The 24,435-nt window shown below is 48.5% G+C and overlaps 1 protein-coding gene across 4 annotated transcripts in view; it reads right to left on the minus strand.

Moving 5' to 3' along the window:
• Positions 1 to 24,435, minus strand: part of Crtac1 (cartilage acidic protein 1) — a 138,362-nt gene that overhangs the window by 110,588 nt on the left and 3,339 nt on the right. For all 4 annotated transcript variants that reach the window (XM_060389720.1, XM_060389728.1, XM_021640442.2 and 1 more), the window contains exon 2: positions 9,076 to 9,275. In XM_060389720.1, the coding sequence (XP_060245703.1) occupies positions 9,076 to 9,275 (200 nt within the window). The remainder of the gene's footprint in view (positions 1 to 9,075; positions 9,276 to 24,435) is intronic.

The following is a 24,435-nucleotide window of genomic DNA, read 5'->3' on the forward strand; positions in this document are numbered from 1 at the left end:
CTGCTTTCGCCTTCAAAACTGGTTTACAAGCAGGTGAAGGGAGATCATGCTGAAATTCAGAAAGCGGCATGCTTGCCTTTGGCAGCTTCAAATCCTCGTGTATTTTAAAAAGCAGTAAAGCTACCTGCTTCCCGGGTCAACAGGTCTTTAGAGGAGAAAGGATAGTGTGAAGAAAACCCAAGAGAGGAAGGCTGAGTCAGAGGCCTCCAGAGCCCACGCTGCGGGGCTGCCAATGGTCACCTAGGCTTTCCTTAGCCTGGCAGTGGAGCTGGGTCACTAAGATGGTGCTCTGCCAGCCTGTCAGTTACAGAATGGGGAGGAGAGAAGCTTCAAGGCAAGTGATGAGAGACAAGAGCGTACGCTGACTTTCTGAATGGATGAAAAATTCAGGTTACTAAAAGTAGCCTTGCCGTTTGCGGCAGAGGCAATTTTAGCGTCTTAATTACATTACTATTTTTGAATAGTTTTTTATAAAAGCTCTTCGTTTCTTTTCAAAAATCGGGCTCTTTTTGTTGTTGTTGTTGTTAACATGCCCTTTAAAAATAAATTTAAAAACAAATAAATGACGACAAGTAAGTGTGACTGGCTTTGACCCGAGAGGTCTGTGACGTCCTCTCACTAAACAGACCATCTCACTACCTCTCCTCTGCTGCCTCCCTTCCTCCTGTCCAGGTGCCTCTGTGAGTCTCTAGATGACCTCTGACCTCCAGCGGTGCCTGTAGCTCTTGGATGGTGACCTCCAAGGGTTCCCTGTCTCATGAGTGACACTGGCTACTTGGGACCTTTGCAGTCCACTAAGGGCGACGGGTCCCTTCTGCCTCCAGCCAGTCATCGCAGCAGGGACCCAACAGTGAGCTCCAGGGTGGGTTTTTCTGAGGTCACCAAGGAGCAAAGTAGTGTTCCTTGAGAAGACAGCGCCACAAGTGGGCCCGGCAACCTTAGTTTAACCTCCAGACTCCATGTGGAGTCCAGACTCCAGGTGGAAGGAGAGAAACAACTCCTGAAAACTGTCCTCTGACCTTCATGGGGGTGGGTGGGGGTGGGTGGGGGTGGGTGGGGGTGGGTGGGCGTCTGCGGGGGGTCTGCTCACCCCTACACATAATAATAAATAGTTTTTTTTAATTAAAAATTACTTTTAAAATTCTGCATGTTCCCATGACAGGAAACAGACACTGATTTTGAGAGATGCATTTGTTGGAGAGATACATTTTATGGTTGTGTGAAATTATAAAAATAACACTGTTAAAATTTTCTGAGGTAATGGCCGTCACCTCTCTGAAAAATGATGCCAAACACTTGACCTTTTACCCACTGTATTTGGTTCCTGTGGCTGCTGAGACAAATCACCCCAAACCTAATGGCTTAAAGCAGAACAAATTGATTATCTTACCATCATGTGTATTAGACAGCTAATGTTGGCCTCACTGGGCCAAAATGAAGTGTTGGCGAGGTTATCGCCTTCCAGGGATGCTAGGCAATGCTCCTTCACTTCCTGTTCTTCAGCAGCACCTACAGCGTTGTCCCCTGGCTCTTGGCCCTTCTTGGCACCTCCAGTGCAAAGAAGGGAAGGCAAGCCTTTTCCTCCATGGGATTACTCTCTCTTCCTGGTCTATCTTCCATTTACCAGTTTTAAAAGCACTGTAATTATGTGGGAGTGACCTCCCCATCAGAAGGTCATTAACAAGATCACATCTGCAAAGTGCCTTCTGCCATGTCAGAAAACATTCATGGCTCCTGGGGACTGGGATACAGGCCTCTTTGGGTGGCTGTTTTTCCACCTTCTGTAATCCTGCCTGTGTGTGTGCCTGGGGACAACAAGAGCTGGCTAGCAGAGTCTGTAGCCTGCCCTTGTTTGTGGCTGGCCAGGGCTGCAGAGCGCGAGGCTTGCATGCAGCAGTGAGATATTTCTGGAAAGCCTGCTACATACTGCTGCGAGCTCTTCTGAGGGAAGTTTTAAGAATGGGGTAGAAAGGCCTGGCTCCGGCTCCAACAGGATCTTATAGTAGTCAGCATCAGGGCCTGTGCATCCTGTACCACGGCTGAAGATTCTGCACCCGCAGTCATTCTTCCGTGATACTGATGACAATGAGTCTCGGGGTTAAAGGTGACCCATTTAAGAAATACTTTTTTTTTTTCAGAGAAGGCTTTAGAGGAAGTCCTTTTTTGCTATTTGAATTAGAAAGTATTGAAGTTCCCCCACCTGGGTTTTAACAGCAGCAGCAGCAGGCTCTGCTGAGGGAGAATAGTCCCCTTTCTTTCTTGGAACTGTTAAATCTAAATTGATAAAGTTCAGATCCTGGGACGTGGGTGGCTGTACATGTAATAGGGGCTCAGGTAGCTGTTGAACTAAATAATCCCCAAGCTTACTTTGTGCGTACAGCCTATGAATAAATAGAAAAGGATCGAAACTAGAAGCAATTTAGCGATATCCATTAAAATTTGAAACGTACATTTCCTTAAGCCGGCATTTCTACTTCTCCTCGGTGTCCTCCCTGCAGAAAAGTTTGTGTGTGTTTGTGAGGACCATGTCTGCAATGATTGGAGATGTGAAGCAACACACAAAACCCGCTCAAGAAATGAGGAACTGCATGTGATATGTCTGTGCTAAACAACTTCCTTTAAAAAGATACATGTACACATTTGAACACATTACACAACAGAAAAAAAAGTGTGACAATATGTAATCACAGTGACTCCCATCAAAATTATGTATTTTGATATATGTGGAATTTATATAATAAAAATATCTATCATCTAGCTAGCTAGCTATCATCTATCTCTCTATACACATTGCTATCTAGAAACAAAGACCAAACTGGAAACAGTTGTTATTCTGAGTGTGATTAAGGGGAGCTTGCAGTAGGGGGCAGAGGCTGTGAAAGGTGGGGTTTTATCTTCATCTATATTGTCTGATTTTTTTTTTCTTTTTGCAATGAAACATATTTAAGTGCATATTTAAGGCCTGGGGAGGTAGCTCAGCTGATAAAGTTCAGGTTCAGCGGGAGACCCTGCCTCAAAACTAAATAAGTAAGGTGGAGAACAATCAAAAAAGACCCCTCTGCCATCTGCTTGCTCAGTCAGACACGCGCGAGTATGCCTGAACACAAATGTACGCGTACAAGCTGGTACTTCACACACACATACACAGAAGTCAAGTGAGACCATGCAACCATTTAAGACAATATCAAAACTGTTGGCCAAATCTATTAAAGTATTAGTATCATTCGTGTGTGTATACTAATGTTCATGTGTGTGCAGGGCCACAGGTGTGTGCAAGGACATAGGTATACACGTGAGCATGTGTGTTGCCATCTAAACAATCTCCAGCATTGCTCCTTGGCCACCAGCCAGGTACCTTGTTTTTGAGATGGGGGTCTCTCAATGGCCTGGAACTCAAAAAGTAGGCTAGGTGGGTCGGTCGGCGAGCCCTGAGGGCCTGCCTGTCTCTGCCTTCCCAGGTCTGGGTGTGCAAGCATTTCCACCATGCCAACGCTCTTTGCCTGAGTCCTGGGGATCATGCTTACGAACTGGGCAATCTCCCCAGCCCTAAAATAATTTTTTTTTAAAGCAACGGCACTGAAAATTGAAACATATTTATTCCTGTTTTGTTAGAAGCATGTGTATGTGTGTGTACATCTGTATACATTTAGGCATGAGTTTTAATACAGCAGATAAATCTAAACGAATTTATGTGCACACGGAACCTATGATTGATGACACCTGTCCACTCATAAGCATGTATGCGCATGCACAGCAACCACACATACCTGCCTACAGTTATAATACCATGGTAAGTGCTGATTTAGTTAAACCATAGATAAATATCCTGTTCTTTTTCATTGCTCTTATTATTTTTAATGCTATCTCCTATATGATCATGATTAATCAGGTAATTGAATACAGTTTGCCTTTTAAATAATTCAATTAGTTTTAGTAAATTAAAAAAGTTTCCTGACACAGTTGCAAAATTGAGAGGAAACCAAAACAAACCAAAACAAAACATTGCTTTTGAATCTGCAGCATCCTTTAAATGAAACCCTCCCGAGTGTGAAGATCGTGCTAAGGTTTTATCAAATGAATGCTCTTTGTGTAGAAAAACTGATCTAAATCGTGGTTTAAACTTTACCACCACTACAGTGTCTCCACTGGAGCCAGCCCCTGCTGGAAACAGAGGGAGCAGGGGTTATCTCAGACCTACGGGGATAGCCCTTAGACACGGCTGCTGTAAAGGATTGTACCAGATTGACACCAACAGGAATCCCTCTCCAGACTATGTGAGACTGGAGATTGGGTGTTTAGTTCCACTGAGAAAAGGGGAAGCCACTGGGCTTTCCATTTGCCCAGGGAACAGTCCAGAAGACCCTCAATGATCTGTGCGTGCACAGCCTTCTCCGGGGGCCATCAAGTCCTCCCCTCGCCCCCGCGGGGAGGCAGCTATCCGCAGACCTCAATCACGCACCTGCCGGTTAGCAGATAAGCCCTCCATATGCGCAGGCACTCGCCCAGCTGTGGCGGAGGAGCGCTGAGCCGCCCCTTCCCTCCCCCATCCCCGCAGAACAAAGGGCGGTCATTTTCTGCTCCTCCCAGAGTCAGAAGCACGCACACGCCTTCCATCACAATTAACTCAAGAATCCGAAACACAACACAAACCCACCCGCAACATGTGCAAAATCAATGCCGTCAATAGCCAGAACGCGGATACTGGAAAAGCAAAGCAAAACAAACCTATTCAAAGAGTAAATACTCAAAGTAACAGGGCTTCGGTCAGACGCACCACAAGGTCAACAAATCCAAGGCAACTTCAAGTACCAGATGCCTTGTAAGCCAAAGAGCTGGCCATTATCCCAGGGCTTGCAAAAGTAAGTGCATTCAGGGATGGGCTAATAGAAAGATGTGTAAGATGATGGGTGGCCTTCCCCTACCAGGCACCGCTGCTCCAGGTAAAGGCATTCCAATTCAATTTTTAAAACTATCAACTCCTGCAGCATGCCTCTTAGAGAGCCTACAATCAGAGAAGGAAGCAGAATTTAATACGGGTGCGGCGGGGGTGGGGTGGGGGATGAAAGAGCAAGAGCCTAAATCAGAGATGCTGCCAAGGAGTCAGTAGGATGCGATGCGAGACAGGGCAGGAATCCTGGCTGTCTTTATGTGAGACAATGGTGGCTTTATATCTTCAAGGCAGCAAGGAAACAAAAGCTAAAGGAAATGGCCTATTAAGCTACCATCTGAGGGGTTCAGATTAGTCAAATCGGTTTTGACCTGAGTAACAGAGCTGGATTGCAGAAGGATCACCAGGTTTTCTTGGATGGCGCTCAGTACATGGCTCATCCCTACAGGACTGGCTTTGTCGGGGGAGGCGAGAGGTGGACCGAATGACCTCTCAAGGTCCTGATTTAAATACGTCTGAATAGTCAGTGCTTGGTTATCCGGCCCAAAGGAGAAGACAGTGACAAATCATCCTCAGCTGAAGATAATAAGAGTTGTATTTGCCTTTGGAATGTATGTTGGTACTTAAATTAGACCATGTCTTTCTGATGCTCCTCGAATCCACAATGCTTTGCAACAGCCACAAAGAAACCCTGACCCGGAGTTGGGAGGCTGCCCGACTTCTCCATTTTCGCTTATCCCATTCCTTCTCTAACTCTTTTGCCTTTGGGTGAGCAAGGAACGCATCGTTCAGAATGACACACAGCAGCTCCAGCTGCTTCAGTAGCTGCCTGGGAGGGAACCAGGGGCCAAGGCCCTGTGTGACTGAGGCCTTATTTCCAAAGGGTAATTCCATCACCCTACAGGACCCAGGCCTGTGGCGAGCAGGTCACGGTGTAATCACATGGTGTAGTCTACACTGACGATGTCTCTACCTTAGAGGACACGAAAGCGAAGTTCTCCAGCTCATCGGAAGAGAGGAGGTCTTGTGGGGAGGTTGTAAAATGTACAGCCATTGCTCAGAAAGGAAGAAGCCGAATGCTGAAGAAATGCAGGGGCAAGCCAGGCGATGGTGGCACATGCCTGTAGTCCTGGCACTAGGGGAGGCAGAGGCAGGCGGATCTCTGTGAACTCAAGGCCAGCCTGGGCTACAAATTGAGTCCGGGACAGCCAAGGCTACACAGAGAAACTCTATCTCAGAAAACCAAAAATAAATGCAGGGGCAATTTTCTGCCCGCCAAAGAACATGTGGGATGGAGATGCTTGGAAGCCATGTTTAGGCTGGGGCTTCCATAGCCAACCTCAACAAAGGGAGGGTCTGCTGGGCTCAAGCACTGCCTTTGACCTGCTGAAGACAAAAAGACACTGAAAACTTTGACAACAAACTTTTTTTTCCCCCAAACAGACCGGATCCGGATGAGTCCGGGCCGTGAGTTTCTCTGTGACCTGCTGTTTCTGCAGCTGGAAGATGAATCACGAGCAGGGTGGTGCAGCCTAGTACTGTGTCAGCAAACCTTGGAGAGAGAGGCCATTAAAGAGGCAGAAGGAGAGGAAACCCGGAGAGGGCCTTGTGCCTTCCTCCATGGGAGCATTCTTTTTCTCTTTTCAAGGCTCTTTTAACCCCCTGTAGGGACCACAGAGGGAGGACAGGGCAGGTCAGAGGAAACACCAGACAGGTATGGGCAGCATAAGATACTGAGGCCAGAGACAATCTCCCTGTGGAGACAGTGAGAGATTTTCCATGGTGTTTGTGGGGGTGAGGGGTGAGGGATGAGAGGTGAGGGGATAAAGGAGGGGGGGTCTGTGGCAGCAGCCACCAGGTGTCCCATGAGAGGCAAGGCGGGTGAGGGGATTTTTTGTTCACAGGCCTTAGGTTCTCCATAGTAACTTGTGAGAAAGTGAGCTCACAGAGGGATCTTAGTTGAACAGAGGACTCATCCATGATGCTTAGGGTGGGGGTGGGAAGAAGGGGGCAAGGGTTGTTCTCCCATGTTCTCTGTCCTCTGGCCCCAGGGCCGACCTGGGAGAGGCTGGTATCTCCAGGAGACTGGGTCAAACAGCATCTCAGAAGTGGGAGGGCAGCATGAGGCTCTGGGAATGAGAGTGGGCATGGCTCGGCTTCTTCTCCCTGCTTCAGGGGACATTCTAGGATGAACACAGGTGAGGCCCTCGGCTCACCACGGGAGAAGCGGATGCCTGCCACCATCTGTATTTGCACTGTTTTATCATTTTCTGCTCTTTAAGCAGAACTGAACTGCCAGCTTGAAATGTGACTATTTGATCAGAATTAGAAATTCAGTTCCTTGAGCTGGGCATGGTGAGGCATGTCTGTCAGCCTAGTACGGAGGGACTGCAAGCTTCAGGCCAGCCAGAGTGCGTATCAAAAAAACTGTGTCCAAAATTGTAGGGAAGAAGGAATTCAGTTCCTTGACCACGTTAGCCATACTTCAAGCCTTATTCATCACATGTGCCTTCCCTAAGCAACACCATAGCAGGAAACACCACCTGGCTTCTAGAAGGTCTAGCACAGAACGGCTCTCATCCTTTCAGGGTAGAAAATATACATAAACGGAGAGAACTATCTTTTCTATGTATCGTCACCACTGACACTGTGAAAAGAGGGTAGGGACAATCTAGTTAGTTCGATGCACCCATTTTACAGATGAGGAAAATAGAGCTAAAGCACGAAGTCTGGCAACTATTGGGTTAAATGTGGTTAAACTTAAAACCAGTCCTTCACTGTGAGTTGTGACACATGCCTGTAATCCTAGCACTTGGGAGGTGGAGGTAAGAGGAGTTAAAGGCTAGTCTCAGCTACACAGCAATTTCAAGACTAGCCTGGGATAGATGAGCCCCTTTCACAAAATGCTTAACACCAATTCTTCCATTTCTGAGGCCGGCACTTTTGCTGTTGCCCATGATTGTTTGCGGGTAATGTTACCTCCTAGGTACTCGCTTTTATGTTACCAAAGCATCTCAGGCCTCCTGGAGCAAGGCAGATGGCCCCTGCGATGCTGATCGTTGAAGTGATGACTAAATTTCGTATCGTTCGGCCACTCTAGGATGCCTCGAGGTTCCAATCCTGACCCATCCATCTACTGTGTATTTATGTTACACACAAAAAGCTGACCATTGTCTTTTGTTCGGTTTTCTGGGGCAGCGTCTCCTCGCTCCTCCGTCTCCTCCATCTCCCACGTGCTGGAACCACAGAGGCGTACCACCACACACATGCTGGTGGGGACTGAACCCAGGGCATGTTGGGCGAGCAGCCTGACAGCTAACCTGTGTTCCCTACTCCCCTTCGCCTTCCGACTCTTGAGCTCCAAGTGGGATGACAGTGTAGTCAGAGGGATGAAGGCGCTGATGTGAAATACGGTGTACAGAGCCTGGCTCACACTCACGCCCAATAAGCAACAATTACCTGCGGCGACTGGCAGAACTTACAATGCACTATCATGCCCAATAGCTGAGCGAGGCTTCAGGACAAGCTACTACAGTGATCCCTTCCTTCCAGATGATGTGTGTGAGTCTCAAGCTCGTACAACCAGGAAGCTGTACACCCAGGGCACCAGCCAAGCCATCTGAACTCCGGGGCTCTGCTTTTCTAGCCGCACAATATTACTTCTTTTCCCCCTCTTCAGAGGAGGAGCAGCAGTCAGCAAGCCTAGCCAGGGCAGGCTTAACTATCCCTCTTGATTTCCATCTTCACTCTTCTTTGAAATGGGTAATTAACATTTTCTTAGCCTTCTGTAAAGTGGCACGGGAGTCAGTGAGCAAGCAGCAACCCCTCCTGCCGACTAACGCTTTTATGTCCTGCCGGTGTAGGACCTCACTGGGAAGGAGAGGCAATACCTGCGTGACCAAGGAGGCTGATGTGCGACAAGAGGCGGCCTTGAGCAGCCCGCAGATTCGGTAGCTTTCTTCTAAGCTGCCACCTGCCTCAAGACCCCGCTGTGGCAAAGGACAAAGCCACATCGTCTGAGAACCGCAGCTCAGCTACCCAGGCTGGTGCTGAGCACAAGGGACTGCAAGGCCCTAGTGAGAACAAGCATTGGCCACTGTGTTGTGTTTTGGAGTCACTGTCACACGACGGCATCGCTGCAAAAGCTGATTAATATATCTGTCAGAGTCAGGGTGGGAGGCACTTACCCGGCCACAACGATCTCGAAGTCCCCGTCACGGTCCACATCCGTCACTGCCACTCCGTAGTTGAGCTGGGTGGGGTTGCTGTCATAGTCAGGGGGCAGAACTGAGTTGGTGACTGCACTGAACATGGGCTCAGCCCTCTGGGATCCCCCAGTGAGGGGCAGAAGCCACAGCGGCAGCAGGAGCAAAGACATCCTGGCCATCTGAAAGCAAAAGTTAAAAACCTTACTGAAAGGTTCCAGAGCTGAGTAGCTGGGCAAATCTAGTCCCAGGGAGGCCGTGGGGACATTCCCCCCGTCTCAGCAACTGTAGGACTAGTCACTGCATTTTATGAGCTCCGTCTCTGCTATCCTGTATAAAACCACGGCCCGCCTCCGTCATAGCCTGCTCTTTCCGCTCTTCTGTGGCACCCATCACTCTACCACACGCAACGGGATTCACTATGCATCACGCTCAGTTACTGCCTGCCACCCTCTGCTAGAGTACAAGGTCCACTTTGGCATGGATATTTGTCTGTTTTATTTGCTTGATTCGCACCAAGCAAAGGACAAGATAGGCAAGGAGCAGTCGGTACCTATTTGAGGGAGGGAGGAAGGAATGAGGGAAGGAAAGAAGGAAGGCAGAAGGATCTCCCATACTCTGAGAGAAGAAGGAAATAACATCTCAATGCAGAGGCCGGGGTGGAGCTCCCCACAGGTCGTGGGGTCCAAAGCAACAAACAGTAGAGGTAGCGAAGGATTGCTTTCCCGTGGGACGTACCCCAGAGGAAGCCGGCAGGTTCCCTAAGCCAAGATCCTTAGGCTGTTGGCCATTGCCTCCAGACCGAGAGGCAGTCAAGGGATGCATTCCAGCAAGGTCTGGCGGGAAGCACATCAGTCACTTGGAGAAATTAAACCATTGTGTGTGTGTTTTATTATAAATTAATTATGTATAATGCATTTTATAATTCATTATTATATCTCTAACATAACTCAGGGTGTTGCCAAGCAGCCTGGGGCCATGGGAGCCAGTGGCACTCACCCAGGAGACAGCTGAGAATGGCCAGGGAGGTGGAACACCACCTGCTCTGAGCTACAGCAAAAGGCATTTAGAATGCTGAAGCTAGCAGCACTCTAAGACTCGGCCTTAGGCAGAGAATGGGACCTCACAGAATGTCCCTGAGACTCTTGCAATTCCAGAAAGCCCGTGCAGGTCCAAGCCACCAGCAAAGCGCTCCCCTCCTGCCTTCAGAAGGCAGCAAGCCTCCTCCTGATAGAACTTGGCTGCTTGCTTGTCAGCGCATCTGGCAGCAGAGAACAAGGCTGAGCCGGACTGACATCTTAATGAGGGAAGAGCAAAGGAGATCTGAAGACTGTCTCCCCATATGGAGACAGATGCTCCTGCCAGCAAATGAGCTTGTGCTCCAGGTCAATGACCCAGAGGCCAAAACAGGGGGTCCAGGCACTGCCTTTAGATCTTAACAGAATCTGAAGCCTTCCTGGCGTCTCGCTGTAGAGAAATGCAGGGTAGGGCAGGGCTCCAAGGCAGGGCAGAAACTATGTAGGATCCATCGTTAAAGAAGGTTCTTGGAGTAGCATGCTCAAACTGCACACATTGTGAGTCATGATACCAAATGAGGTCATTCCAAATTAAGAGTCCTCCGGCTAAGACAGCATCTTCTACCGGGCTGTCAAATCTCTGAAAACATACACATTGCTCTCAGAGTTCTACACCATAGGAGGAAGTTTGGCCGGGTGCGGGAACCCAGAACCATATTTACAAGCAGCTGCAGGTGGATAAAGAGTATTTGATAGGCGGGGTAGACAGAATGAAGTGTAACATGGATCTGAAGGTCACTAGACTTCTTGTTTTATTTTACTGTATTGATAGCATGACTTCTATTGAAGGGACAGTAGTGAGCTTCTTGAGAGCCAAATTCAGATGATATGTGATTGGCTTACAGCACCTGCGATGGGAGTAGCCTTCCAGCAGCCACTCAGCTCCCTCCAGGCTTTGCGGGCTTTGGGTCACCGCAGCAGGGGTCAGGTCCTCGCAGGGTGATGGACACTTAACCGGTAAAAATTTCTAAAAAGGAGAAAGCCCTATGACCCAGCCTCTTGATTTTTGCATTTTCTCGGGGAGCGGGGAGGAAGAGTACCTGGGGGTTGACCTCAGCTTTGTTTGGTGATCTTGACAAATTCCAGTATCACTGGGTTCCTGCTCTTTCCTTTGAATTGAAAGTTTGGGGAGAGACCTCTGAGGGGCCTTTCCAGCTCCAAGACTCTGTGATGGATGAAAAGAAGTTTTTTTTTTTTTTTTTTTAAGGAGATACTCAGAAGTCTCCATTCCGTGTCCACCAACTGCTTCTGCAAATCTTATACCAACCTGTATGGTTTTCCTTTCTGAGGACAGTAAACCGATTTGAAAGAAAACATCTTTCCTGTAGGGTCATACAATATTTCCCTCTACAGGGCCAGACCTAGAGAGGAATAGACTATTAATAATGTCCCTATTAATAATGTAGATCCTAAATTCTCAGAGCAGAGTTGATCAGTGGGTGGCTTCACTTAGATGGGTAGGCTGAGGTTTGTAGGGTTTGTGCTCATCATGTTTAATTCCTCTGTCATGCTAAAGGTAACCTGTGCACCCAGTCTTGGGATGCTCAGGACCAGCTTTGGGAGGTGAGATGGTTAAGTACTGGGCTATTGTGATGGTGGATTAGGAAACAGTGACAGAGAGGAAGCTTGTGAGAAACTATGGTAACTGTACCTGCTCCTCACAGGACTCAGATACAGGCTACCACAGACATGCTCCTCTGCATCCTGGCTACTCAGAGTGGTCCACAGAGCATCTGAAGCATTGTTTAGGAGCCTATTAGAAATGCAGAATGTTCATTCTAACATGATTTCCTGTGACTTGTATGTATATTAAAATTTAAGAAACACTGCAGTCTTGGCTGTATGTTTAAATCATGTGAGAAGCTTAAAAAAAATTCCTGTGCCTAACAACCACACCAAGAGCACAGATGACAAAAGAAAAAATAGACAAGATGGGCTGTACCAAAATTAGAAACTTTTGTGCATCAAAGAACACTATCCAAAGTATAAAAAGCCAACCACAGAATGAGTGTAAACATTTGCCAACTATACATATGATACGTTATTACTATCCATAGTATACCAATTAAGAAAACTCCTACAACACAACAGCAAAAAGTGAAAGGAAGGAAGGAAGGAAGGAGGAAAGGAAGGAAGGAAGGAAAGGAGGAACGAACGAACGAATGAAGGAACGAAGGAAGGAACAACCTAATTCAAAGTGGACAAAGGACCTGAATAGACATTTCTCCAGAGGTATGCAATGGCCTACAAGAGCATGAAACCCCACAAATTACATAGCAAATGCAGATCAAAACCACAATTACACACCTGTAATCCCAGCACTCAGGGAGGCAGAGGCAGGCAAATCTCTGTGAGTTCAAGGCCAGCCTGTTCTACAAAGTGAATCTAGGACAGCCAAGGTTACACAGAGAAACCCTGTATCAAAAAGCAAAACAAAACAAACAAACGAACACCCCATAATTCACTTCCATCGGGCTGACCACAACAATAGTAATACAACAACAATAATAAAAACCCAGGGAATAACAGTTGCTGGCGAAGAGGGGGTGGGCCTGGGGCCCTGCGCATTGCTGGGGTGGGGGCAGGGATAAATGGTACAGCTGTGAGAAAACAGTATAATGGCTCCTCAAAAACCTCACAATAAAATTACTACATGATCTAGAAATTCTGCTTCTGAGTGTGTACCCCAAAACTGAAAGAAGAAACAGATTCTTTAAAAGCTTGATTGCATTTCTTTTATGCTGGGTGTCTTTTTCTTCTGTGCAAGCTCATTCTGGCTTAGGAACAATTTGTTCCTTCTATGTGGGTGGTCTCAGGAGCAGGGGAGCTCATGTATGGGTTAACGAGCTCAGGGGACTTAATGTCCCACCTTGGGTGTTTTATCCACCTAGATATGTTGAGTGGCTACAGAATCTACACTAAACTCTTAAGTTTGGCATTTTAAAACATGTGCAGAAAACTCAACACTCTCTTTTTGGGCCATCACCAAGGAAACTCTGGATGGCTCTCATTGTTAAAGAGTTGTCTCTCAGACACTTGGTGACTTTGGAATACACACCTCCCTCATGGTCTGGGTTGTTTGGCAGATGTTCCAAAATGGAACTCAAAGATGTGGACCTCTTGACAGGCATGATTTTGTAAAGTTTCTGCATCAGGAAAGTAATGAACTCCTTTCTCTGGTCACTCCAGGCTGCTTAATGGAAGAGAGAGAACAAGGACTCCTGGGAGACTTCAGGAGAAACAGGTACCCACACACCTACGTACATAGCAGCAGTGGTAATCATGATGGTCAAAAGACGAAAGCCACCCAAGTGTCTATGGATGTATAAACAAAAAATGGCATACAAAAGCAACGGGCTGTTATTCAGCCTTGACAAGAAAGGAGATTCTGGTCCATGCTATAATGGGGACAAATCCTGAAGATGTTTTAGCAGGTAAACTAGGTAGTCACAGGAAGACAAATGCTGTGTGATTACATTTGCATGAGGTGCTCGGAGTAGTCGGACCTTGGTTCCCAGAAGCTATGGAGAGGGTGTGGGGAACTAGTGCTTGGTGACTGTGGAGTCTCAGGATGGCAAGATGGATGGGTTAAGCAGATGGGATGGTGTGACGGGGGCACAACACTATAAGCGGGCTTTGCACCACAGAATTGGAGTTTTGGTTGTGATTAAATGGTAAACTTTATGTCGTGGATATTTGACCGCAATTTAAAAAGTGCGGAAGCGTGAGTCTTAAGTCAAGAACACCTGACTTAACCGGCCTACGGTAGAACCTGGGCGCAAGAGTTTGAAAAGTTACCATCTGATTTCAATATGTTTTAAAATTTGGCAAACACTGCTCCACACTCGTGCTTCATGCCTCTCAGGCTCTAATGTGTCCATGAATCAACTGGTGCTCTTGTTAAAATGCAGATTCTGGCTCAATAACTCTGCCACAGCACCCAAGACTCTGTATTTCTTCTAACAGGCTCCCCAGCGGCATCCATGAGGCCGGGTCTATAAACTACACGATTCTATGCTGCAGCTCCCAGAGTCATGAAACCAAGCTCTGTACTCCACTGAAGGTCTGGGCTTGATTCAAGAACCTTCGTTTTGCCTCTAGTGCTGAGGAGTGAAATCAACCAAGGGGGATGCAGTCCCCAGGACTGCTCAGGCTCAGTTCATCTTTATATACTCAAAGTGCCAGCTATCTTCAGCTCACGGTGAAATTACCACAACAGGTAGGGACTGAGAAGAATCCCAACTCTGTTTTCTGCACTAGGTAAGAAGAGGTGAAGGGGTCAGGTCAAGGAGGGGTGAGCCAAGTCAAGGAGATAAGAGTTAGATGCCATCAAAGGGCAGAACCCAGAGGAAATGAAGGTAGGGGCAGGTAGAGATATATGCCAATGTGTTCCCAGAACCCATCATGGGAGGTGTGCTATTAATATTATTAAGTGAAGGAGAGGAGGAAGGATTACTTCCAAGTGGTAATATGAATCAGCAGAAATGGCTTGCAGCTTGTCACAGGTGTCTAAAAGCCATTCTTTCTCTAGAGCAGTGCTTCTCAAACCACAATGTTCTTGACAATCACCCGAGGGTGTGTGCCAGTGCAGGCTCTGATCCAGGTGGTCTGCATGTCTGATAAACTGTCAGGAGATGCCCAAGCCACTGGTCTACAGACCTCACCTCCAGCAACAGGGCTCCCAGCTAGCAATGCCCAAGTACCTGCTGCCCTGGGAATCAGGTTGGAATCACCCAACCTCTGCCCCGGGAGCATTGTGCTGAGACGTGTGCTGTTGGGTGTGATTCCGTTGGTCTGGGGTCATGTCTGGAGGCTGAGCCTTCTTAGGAGTTGTCGAGCTGATGCTGATGGGCAGCCCAGGATGAGAAGCACTGCCCCAGACTCGTCCCCTGATGAGAGTGTTCACTGCGATCTGATTTGAAGTGAAAAATGTTTCTCCTCCTGAAATTCATCATTGACTTGTTGAAGTTTATGAAGAAAATCCATTTAGCTGAAGAGTGTCAATGGAGGCAGAAGATATGAAGTTTGGGGAAGAAAGCAAAGCAGGCTGGGACTGCCTGAGGCAGAAGAAAGGGGGTGCCCGGAGTGACCTCCCACTTGATATGACTTGCTCAGGAGCCTCCTGTCACACTACTGTGAGCATCTGACTCCTCAGGGGAAAGGCTCAAAATCAAAAGTAGATTGGGGAGTGAGTTAGGAAGGCTGTTTTGTTTTCTTGGAAGCTTAGGTATCAGTCATCTGCCAGGCATTGTTCCAATACTGTGACTGGTACTCACTAGTGGCAGTGGTCAAGTGGTGCTGAGCGCACTACAGAGCCCGCACGGCACCCGGTGCTAATACCATAGTACGCAGTGAACAGTTCATCTGCTGATGTATGAATTCCATGAACTAAAGATGAACAAAGCCCAGTCCTGGCCCTCACAGAGCCTGGAAAACAAGCAGTAGACAAGCGTGACACCCTGTGTCTAGGCCGTCTAAGACTGTCCAGGGGCAGAGCAGACCAGACGAGGAGAAGCTGAGCTCAAAAGTAGAGCAGGGGCACGGGGTCAGAGTGCGTGGCGTCTCAGCAAGGCGTGAAGAGCTCTGCAGCGTGGCTGTGGCGGCAAGGACAAGAAGGGTCTCCAGGAGAACCATCCGGTGGCTGGACTTGTGTTTCGGGCTCTGGGAAGAACTGTATCACCATAATAACATCTTGAAAATGCTCCATAAATGAACTTTTTAACAATCCTCAGTGAGAAGGAGAGGGAGAGCCCAAACCTTGGAGTCAGCCATCTGATCTAGACCTGAAGCCCAGCACAGACCAGCTAGTGACCTTGGCGCGTTCTTCCACCTTGCTGGTCTTGGATATCCTTGTCTATGAGGTCACCTGAGCCGTGGTGATGAAAGGTTAAGCGAGCCCCAGGGAAGGTCTGGCAGGGGTCCAGGTGGGAAGCAGCTTGGTGGCCTATAGCAAAGGTGGAGAGTCTTCAGACACTGGCTCCCAGTCACATGCAGAACAATCATTTTTCTGTGGCCTCGGGACTTTCCTGAATTGGGACTGAAAACCGGTATCCAAGCAACCTGGCTTCTCTGCTGTGGGGTCAGGCAGCTGTGGGAGAGGCTTCCAAGGGCAATTTCCAGGGCGCACAGTTCTTCTGCAATTATCCAAAGTGCAAGGACACACCCCACACGCTCACAAAAGCAAAAGGCCCAAATGTTGGAAACAGGCAGAGAAAGCAGACCCTTTCAGATACTTGTCAGAGAGCTGAGATGAGGAGAGAGGGACGCAGCAGCTGCAGGGACACCCTGCCCCTCATGGACTGGGCCATCAGATCCTCAGAGACCCACAAAAGAGCTTCTGGAATGAAAGCATGACTGGAGAAGAGCTGACGGAGCAGCCTGCTTCAGTCACCCCAGCAACCTTTCCTGCAGACCCAAAAGGAACCCGGCCTTGAGCGAGGTGGAACAGGGGTCCTGAGGACCCGGTCATTCGCCATTTGCTGTGTGGGGTGAGGGGTGCTGTGGAAAGATAACCACAGAAAAACCCAAGTGACTCCCTCAGGGAGCTGGGATCACTTCCCAGAGGGAGGCTGCTGTGGCTGAGCTTCAGAGAGTGGAAGAAGCCAGCTGAACAGGAAGAGGCTGAGGAGGAGGGAAGGACAAACAGTGCAGGGAGCAGACATCTGCAAAGGTCAGGGGGACCCAGCTATCTCCCTGACCTGCCCTTGGCTGCTTGGATTGTTGTGTGGGAGGGAGTACCCCCCCACTCCTGGATCTTATCTGGAGGAGCTGCCACCAGAGGAGCGGTCCTCAACTGGGGTGTCAATGTCTAGAAATATTTTGGGGGTGGTAAACCCAGGGAAGCAGTGACATCCTTCGGCTAGAGGTCGGAGATGCTGCTGAATGTCATTGAGAGCACAGGACAGAGCCCAGAACAGAAGCATCTACCCTTAAGTGTTATTTTGGTGGTGATGGGGAGAAAGCCCACACTAGAATGCCCCATCCCCCATCAAACTGGACAGTGTGAGAGGCTCTGCTGGGGGAGTCTCTGGACCTGGTCCCTGTGGAGTAACTTGCCCTATACTGAGCATGATCAAGCAAGCTAGCCTGCCCTACCAAAGGGGCCTGCAGTAGGCATCGGCAGGGCCCCAGCAAGGCAATGTCTGCCCATCAGCTGTTTAGGTGACAACAGTGGCATTTCATCCTATCCGCTGGAGTTCTGCCTCCAGCCTCCGCCGGCCCCAAAGTGGGTAGAGAAGTGAGGTATTATTCACCGAAATCCTTCAAAACCAACACAGCTGTTCAGGTTGCAGTTCCGGTGTCCTGGTTGTTCTTGTTGCTTCATAACCCCTGGGTCATGGGTCAAATCTCCTTGCAGATCTCTTAGTACTTCCAGCATCTCCATCTTGGCTGATTGGCATTTCTCCCTCCATCCTCCATTCCTACTCATTCCTCTCCTCTTACTCACTCCCCCGCTTCCCTCTCTGTCTCAGAGCTGATAGCAGACTATTCCTGCACCGAAGCAGAGAGGCCTAATGCTGCAATTTCAGGGAGCAAAAGCAGACAGTGATAATGATGGCATTATGTACCTACCTCTGGCCACACGGTGCTAGTGCCCCTCACATGGGTGACTTGCTTAATCCTCACTGGAAGCCTGGGAGATAGTCTCCCCATTTTACGGATGCAGAAGCTTGAGCACAGAGGAGTTAACTAACTTGACTAAAGGTTATACACTACTACCTAGTGAACCTACGATCTGTGTTTAAGCAACGTAGCTCCAGGATCAATACTCCTAGACACCTCATTACATGGTTTCCTTCACTCCGCCATGCTTGTCTTAAATCAGGTGAGATGGGGACAGAAGGGAAGGAGAAAGACAGCGATGAGCTAGCCACAGGGTCAGGGTGGGGACCGTGCCTCAGGCTAGGGAGACAGCATGTGCGTGGTGGAGGTGCAGGTTTTTGTGGCACAATGAGACTCTGCATGGTAGGAGCAGTGCGTGTGGCAGGAAGGACTCTGGGAAGCAGGCCTACAGAGACTAGAGGCCTGGTCCCATGAGGGACCAGGTCCAAAGGATGAAAGGGTGACAAAGTGACAGTATGGTAGAAAGAGGACGGTAGGGCCAGAGGTGTGGCTCACTGGAGAGAGCTTGACTGGGTTCACCAGACCCTAGCTCTCATTCCTAACACTGAAAAAAAAATAGAGCAAGAAAATAATTACATTAAAGTATGCAGGAGACCAAGAAAGGGCTAGATGCAGAGAATAATTAAGAGGGGAATACTGGAGCTGCCATTTGCTAATTCATTAATTCAGGATTGTTTACGACCTCTTTTATGCCAGGCTCCATGCTGGTCACCAGGAAAACACTGAGAACAAGAGAAAATCCTTGTGCTATGGAGTGCACATCCTAATACTGTAGTTCTGTTTCTGCTCTGCTCTCACTGCTGGTCCTCTGCAGGGCCAGCCCGGAAGACTCTAGACCTCTGTATCCCCACGCGCCCACCCAGAAGGCACATACACTATGCATCTCTCCTCCCATCCTGCTGCTGGGCCTTGTGCATGCTAGACAAACATTCTATCACTGAGCTGCATTCCCAGTGGCCCTGTCCTATGCATTGTCCCCAGCATTAGGAAAATACATCGTTTCCTCTCATTAAGAGAGAGCTCTAGACAGTGCCTGATACAGTACCAGAGAGGAAAGGCAAAATACAAAGCCTAAGAGACCTAGGCCATGAAATGTCACAGAGAGCACTCTGCTAATGAGACAATGTTTGTGAAAGAGAGAAATGCGTGGAAACTGCCAGTCTTAGTAGGATCCTACTAAATGTTATCACCAACTCGGCCTTCCTGGCCTGTGAAATGGGCAGACAGGCTTGTAGACTGTGGTGAGGGTGGACTGATATGAATGCATGTTAACTTCTAAGCACAGTGCTGGGCATTGCAAATGCCCACCCAGGGCAGGAAATGGTAACAGCAATCACACTATTACCGCTAGTAATAGATGCTTGCCGCCTGAACAAATGCATCTCAGGAGAAGGGGCCAGGCACGCAGGTGCCCCTTCCAGGAGCAGCTGTCAAATGCTGAGCGGAAGGCTCTGGACTGTAAGACTTTGAGGAATAGACTTGCTTCTGTTACTAATTTGTCTTGGGACCCCAGAGGAGTTCTGTGGCTCCTTAAACACTGCTTTCCAAACGTAGAAGCCCTCAATACACTTAGATACACACACTCATTCTTCAAACACGTAGGAGAAGCCTACCTACCACGTTAGAAATGACAAGCCAGGCATGGTCCCTGGGCTCAAGGAGCGAGGTGTGCACACCACCTCTTGGGCTAGGTTCAGAGCAGCAACAGGTACAGAGACTAGATGATGCCAGTGGGAGGGAGAGATTGACTGGTGGGGTGGGTGGGAAGACCAGATAGGAGAGGGTCTCTGGAGCAGGTGAATTGGGATTCCAAGTGGCACAGACCCACAGATCAGAGGCACGCATGTGAGACAGATCAGTTCATGCTGCGAATGCAATTGCTGCTTTCCAGAATGCAGCGTCCGTGGTGGGAGATGAGAAGGGAGAGGAAGTGGAGAGTGTTGTGTTGTGTGCAGGCTGCAGCTGGGGTCTGCCAGAGCCTGCAACGGTGAGGGAAGCAGCCTGGAGTCACAGTGTGGGGAGGTTTGGAAGTAAGGCGGAGACATGATTAGACTTGCATTTTTCAAAAGGACATTTAGCTTTGGGGCAGCCTCGTGCTGGACATTGATTGTGTTTCTGAGCAGTGTCCTGGAGGGGATGTGCACAGCCTGGGGTGGGGGTAGGGGTGGCCACTGGATGGTCTCCAAAGTTCTTTCCAGACCTAAGAGCCTACAGGTCAGGGTTGGGTTGTTTTGTTATTTTTTTCCCCCTGAAATAATTTTAAATGCATTAGTGGACCTTGCTATTTAAGAGCCTCCTCTTGGGAATGGTTGTGTGGAACAGTGTTTCACTCCCTGGTTTGTCTTCAGTGGAAAGCCAAATTTTTTTCTGTTCCATGGGCCTAAAGCAGAGTAAGGCTGCTTGAAGGGGGCATCAGTGAAGCTACTTGGGCGGGTTAAACGGAGAGTAGAGCGGTTGTGGACGGTGAAGAGAAAAGGAAACACGCCTTGCTCCTGGCTCACAGCTGACCATCGTCCTACTGAGTGGACCTTGCAAAGAAAGGGGTCATGAACCCTGTTGATTAGCAGGGTTCTGGGGATATACAAGGCTCTGGTACCAAAAACCAGGTTTCAGAAGGAGCTGGAAGGGAAGCCTGCTTCCCTTCTCACTGACTGAGGCCTGTATGGAGCTCCACCTTAATGCCACAGGCCACCTCTGCCTCAGAATGGCCATCTCTATCCCTTTACATTTCTCTCACTCAGCACGTGCAGAGCGCAGCAACAACAGGTGACGCCCTGAATGAGGTGAAGGCCTGAATGAGGTGCTGTCCTAGGTGCTGAATCTGTACCTGAGGGCCACTGATGCCCTATCTCCCTAAACCATTCCCAGGGCAGCGCCTCCTTGGGGGCTGTGTTTCTTCTCTTGCAAAGGCCTCTTTGGATGAGAGGTACGGGGCTGTGAAGCATCCTAGAGGCCACGGTGAAAGATGAGCTGACTTCAAAGGGAAGGGGCCTATCAGCAGCGGGAGGAGCTCTGGCTCAGCTTCAGTGACTGATTTCCTGAGACCTAGGGCTCAGGCCCCCCAGTGCATTCAGGCAAGGGTCTAAGTAGTAAAACCTCATTCTCCAATGCAGGCAGCCTTAGTCCTCAGAGGGAGCCTTAAGCGCATTCCTTCTCCGATCCCGACCACAAGGAGAGAACCAGTCTCCAGCCTTCTGCAGAGAACATCAAGCGAGGCTGTTGCCACCTCCTACAAGAGAGATGCATCTGAGCTTCGAGGGAAAATCCAAGCACCCAGGCCTGAGCTCCAGTGAGATCTGGGGGCAAGGTAGCTCATTCAAGGCCTGTGGGACAAAGGAAGCCAGGAGGCTCAGGCCAGAATCCCCACTGAAGTAGCTGCTCTAGCCAGAAGGGAACTAGCATAAGAAAGGAAAAAAAGGTCCCTGCGTCCCTCCTCTGGTCACCAGGACAGTCCCTTAGCTCAGCAGTGATTCCATGACCTTGTCAGCGTGCTTGTATGGTGCAAACAGAGATAAGAGTAACTGGAAACATCGGCAAGGGTCATTTTACACTCTCTGCGCTTTCCATTCTTCTGTGGCTAATTAAAGCAATATGTCAAAACGTCCCTTGGAAGAGATCTTTAAGAATATGTCTGTTAAGTAAACAAGGTTTTGCTAATTAATGCCCCGCCTCCCCACCCCTCCCTGAACTTCCCTGTAGAACTTCCCATTGCCCTGCCCCCAGCAGAAAGAGTGGCAGAGATGTCAGTCTCTTCTGCCCCAGGGAATGGGGACAAATCCAGTTGCCTGTCATTCCTGAGCTATCAGTTTCTCCTCCGGATGTTGATCAGATTTCTTGGGCTGGAACCAGCTCTCAGGGCCAGGACACTGGAATTTTTCCAAGAAGTAAGCGTTTTTGTTTCACACAATGTCCACATGATTTCTTTCAAAAAAAATTCTTTTTAGCTTTTTTTTTCCCCCTTTAGGTATCTAGCATTTTTGAAGGGCAGATCTTTGGACTTTTTCCTAATGATAAGGATTCTGATGCTTTTGTAAAGACCATCCTCTACCACAAGCACACACAAAGTGGCACAGGGCTCGGGGAGCGATTGGTCCAATGTTACACAGTGAGTCAGCACCACGGTAACAGAACTTTTCAAACCCCGAAATCTGTAATAATAGCAGTATTATTAATAACAGTCTCCTTGTAATTTCCTAAGTGTTTTCACAGCTCATATTTATGCTTCACAACAACTTTGGGGGAGTTTGCGTAAACCCGTCTCGATGGAGCAGATGTGAGTTCCAGACTAGCTCTGCTATCCGCTTGCTGTAGTCTCCTCAGCTAGAAAGCAGAGCTAGTTAAAATGTTTCCACAACCTCTGCCGCCTGTAATGTGCTGCTGTGCTCTTGGTACCACTGACATTTGGGGTAATATAATAATCAGCAGTGCAGGGGCTTCGTTGGGAACTGAAGGATGTTTAGTAGCATCCTGGCCTCTCTCCCATTAGATGATGCTTGTAGCATCCTCTACTCCAATTGTGGCAATATAGATTATCTTTACACACTGCCAAAAGTCTGGGTGATGTGGGTTAAGTAACCTCTCCGGTCACTGCCTAGGGGTGCCAGCGAGGTCAAGAACATAAGTAACTTGGTGGAAAAAAGGTCTTTCCATCCCGTCCTTTTCTCTAACCCCCTTCACACCTTTGTGAACATGTTTCAAACCCAATCTCACAGCCCTTTGCTACTTCTTATTTCTTAAATGCCCTAAGTGGTTCAGAGTGTGTTTGGTGTGATAATGAACCAATTGATTTCATACTTTCTCCTAGGGAAAGTTCACAGGTTTATGTCCCCTAAGCAACCAGCCAGACTCTTCAGAAATCCAGAGCAGAGTCCAAGCTGGCCTGGAAGCCTATCTTCAGCCTGCAGGAGGCTCAGTGAGCACGGATTTGTCAGCGCTCTTAAATCACTGGGCTCTGAGGAAGGCTTCTCCCAGCAGAAAGATCCTTCCTCAGGAATCAATAGCTCAGGGCCTTCCATCACATTCAAAATTATCCTGGGACCTGTAAAATTTCTTTTCTCCAAGAATGGCAGAACTCCAAAGTGAAAATCCAGAAGCGGTTCAGAGAAGAAGGCAAGGGGAGAGATGCCTGCTATCATACTTGGTTCATCGGTCTCTGTGTCACCATGACCAGAAGCTGATGTGTAAACCTTGACACTTGGCCTTAGCTGCAGGGGGAATAGATCCCATGCAGTTCCCAGTGATCCAGCACTAATAGGCCCTTCCAAATGACTGGTTCTCTGCATCACACCTCAGGAGACACATCCCAAAGACCATCTCCCCTATCTTTGCTCACCTTTCCCTCCCAGGAAGATCTGCACTCTCCCTATAATGCATGTAATTACACTCCTCTGTCCTTAAGTAGAACCAGGTCAAGACTGGATGCAAGGAGGCATTTCTCCAGTTAAATCGAAGTGGCTGACGATCTCAAACACAGTTCTTGGACTCTTGAACGGAGCTATAGTTTATCTGGTGGCCTACACAATCCTCACCTCCCTCCTCTCTTATGAATGAAGACCCATCTTGTCTGTGGGCCTGGAGAGATGAGCAATCTTAAGCATTTTCCTTGGCAACAAGCACCCATTGGGTGAACCTCAGGGCCAGGGGAGGATTGTGCTTCTCAGAATTGTGGACTGGCAGCAAAATCTGCCAAGGCTCAGAGAAGAGCCCCACAGGAGTTCATATGGTATGTAGAGAAACTGGGTGGTAGCAGAAAACAGAGGGTTAGCCTTGGACCTGTCAGGCCGGCAGAACAGAAGGGCTCCAAAAATGAGAGTGTCTTCTGGGTGCCCCAGATTACAGAAGAGGAGGAAGTTTTGAGACCAGAGCCTCTATTACTCTGACCTTGAGCTGAGAGCAGCAAGGGTAGAGGGCACTGGGAAACACTCTTTGGGAATTCTTTAGTGCACACAGGAACTGGATTTAAGAGGTCCCACCAGCAGAGGTGGTACTTCAGGACAGACCCTGCTTCAACATGCCTTAGAGGATGTCTAAGCCTTGGCTTAGGTTCTAAGACTATCTGGTGATGGCCTGGACATTTCTGATTCCATCACATGGGGTTGCATAGCTTTTGTCCAAGGACCATTTAGGACAAGAAAACAAGACAGAGGAAAGAGAAAGGATGGCTTGGACTTTCCACAGCCTGTGTATGTTCGTTATGAGAACTTTATCTTTCCTTGCCTTCCTTGCAAAGAAAATGTTTCTGAATTTACTAAAGCTATTAGTATATCCAAGTCTGGCCTGTCAGTAATTATCAGTGCCTGCTGTGTAGAAGCATATGTCCATTTTCACAGCACAGAAGAATCAGGCCACTGGAGTGGGGAACGCTCCAAACCAGGAACTGGGAATCCTGGGGCTTGGCCCCATCTCTTCCACCAAACAGCCATGTGACCTTTGGCAAGACGCTTGTTTTACTTCAACTGCCTTATTTATAAATACAGTATACATGGGAATGCTGGAGGTGGGGTGAGCTAGACTAGGTGTCCCCCCAAGCTCCTCCCCCCCTAGTTTTGATATTCTTGAGTTCTCAGAATTCAAAGACTCCAAGGATGCCAAGCAGAAAGCAATGATTTCAGAGAGTAGGTGGAGCTATGTACCCGCTAGCTCC

The sequence above is a fragment of the Meriones unguiculatus genome, chromosome 1 (genome assembly GCF_030254825.1).
Source record: "Meriones unguiculatus strain TT.TT164.6M chromosome 1, Bangor_MerUng_6.1, whole genome shotgun sequence".
NCBI classification, from domain to species: Eukaryota; Metazoa; Chordata; class Mammalia; order Rodentia; family Muridae; genus Meriones; species Meriones unguiculatus.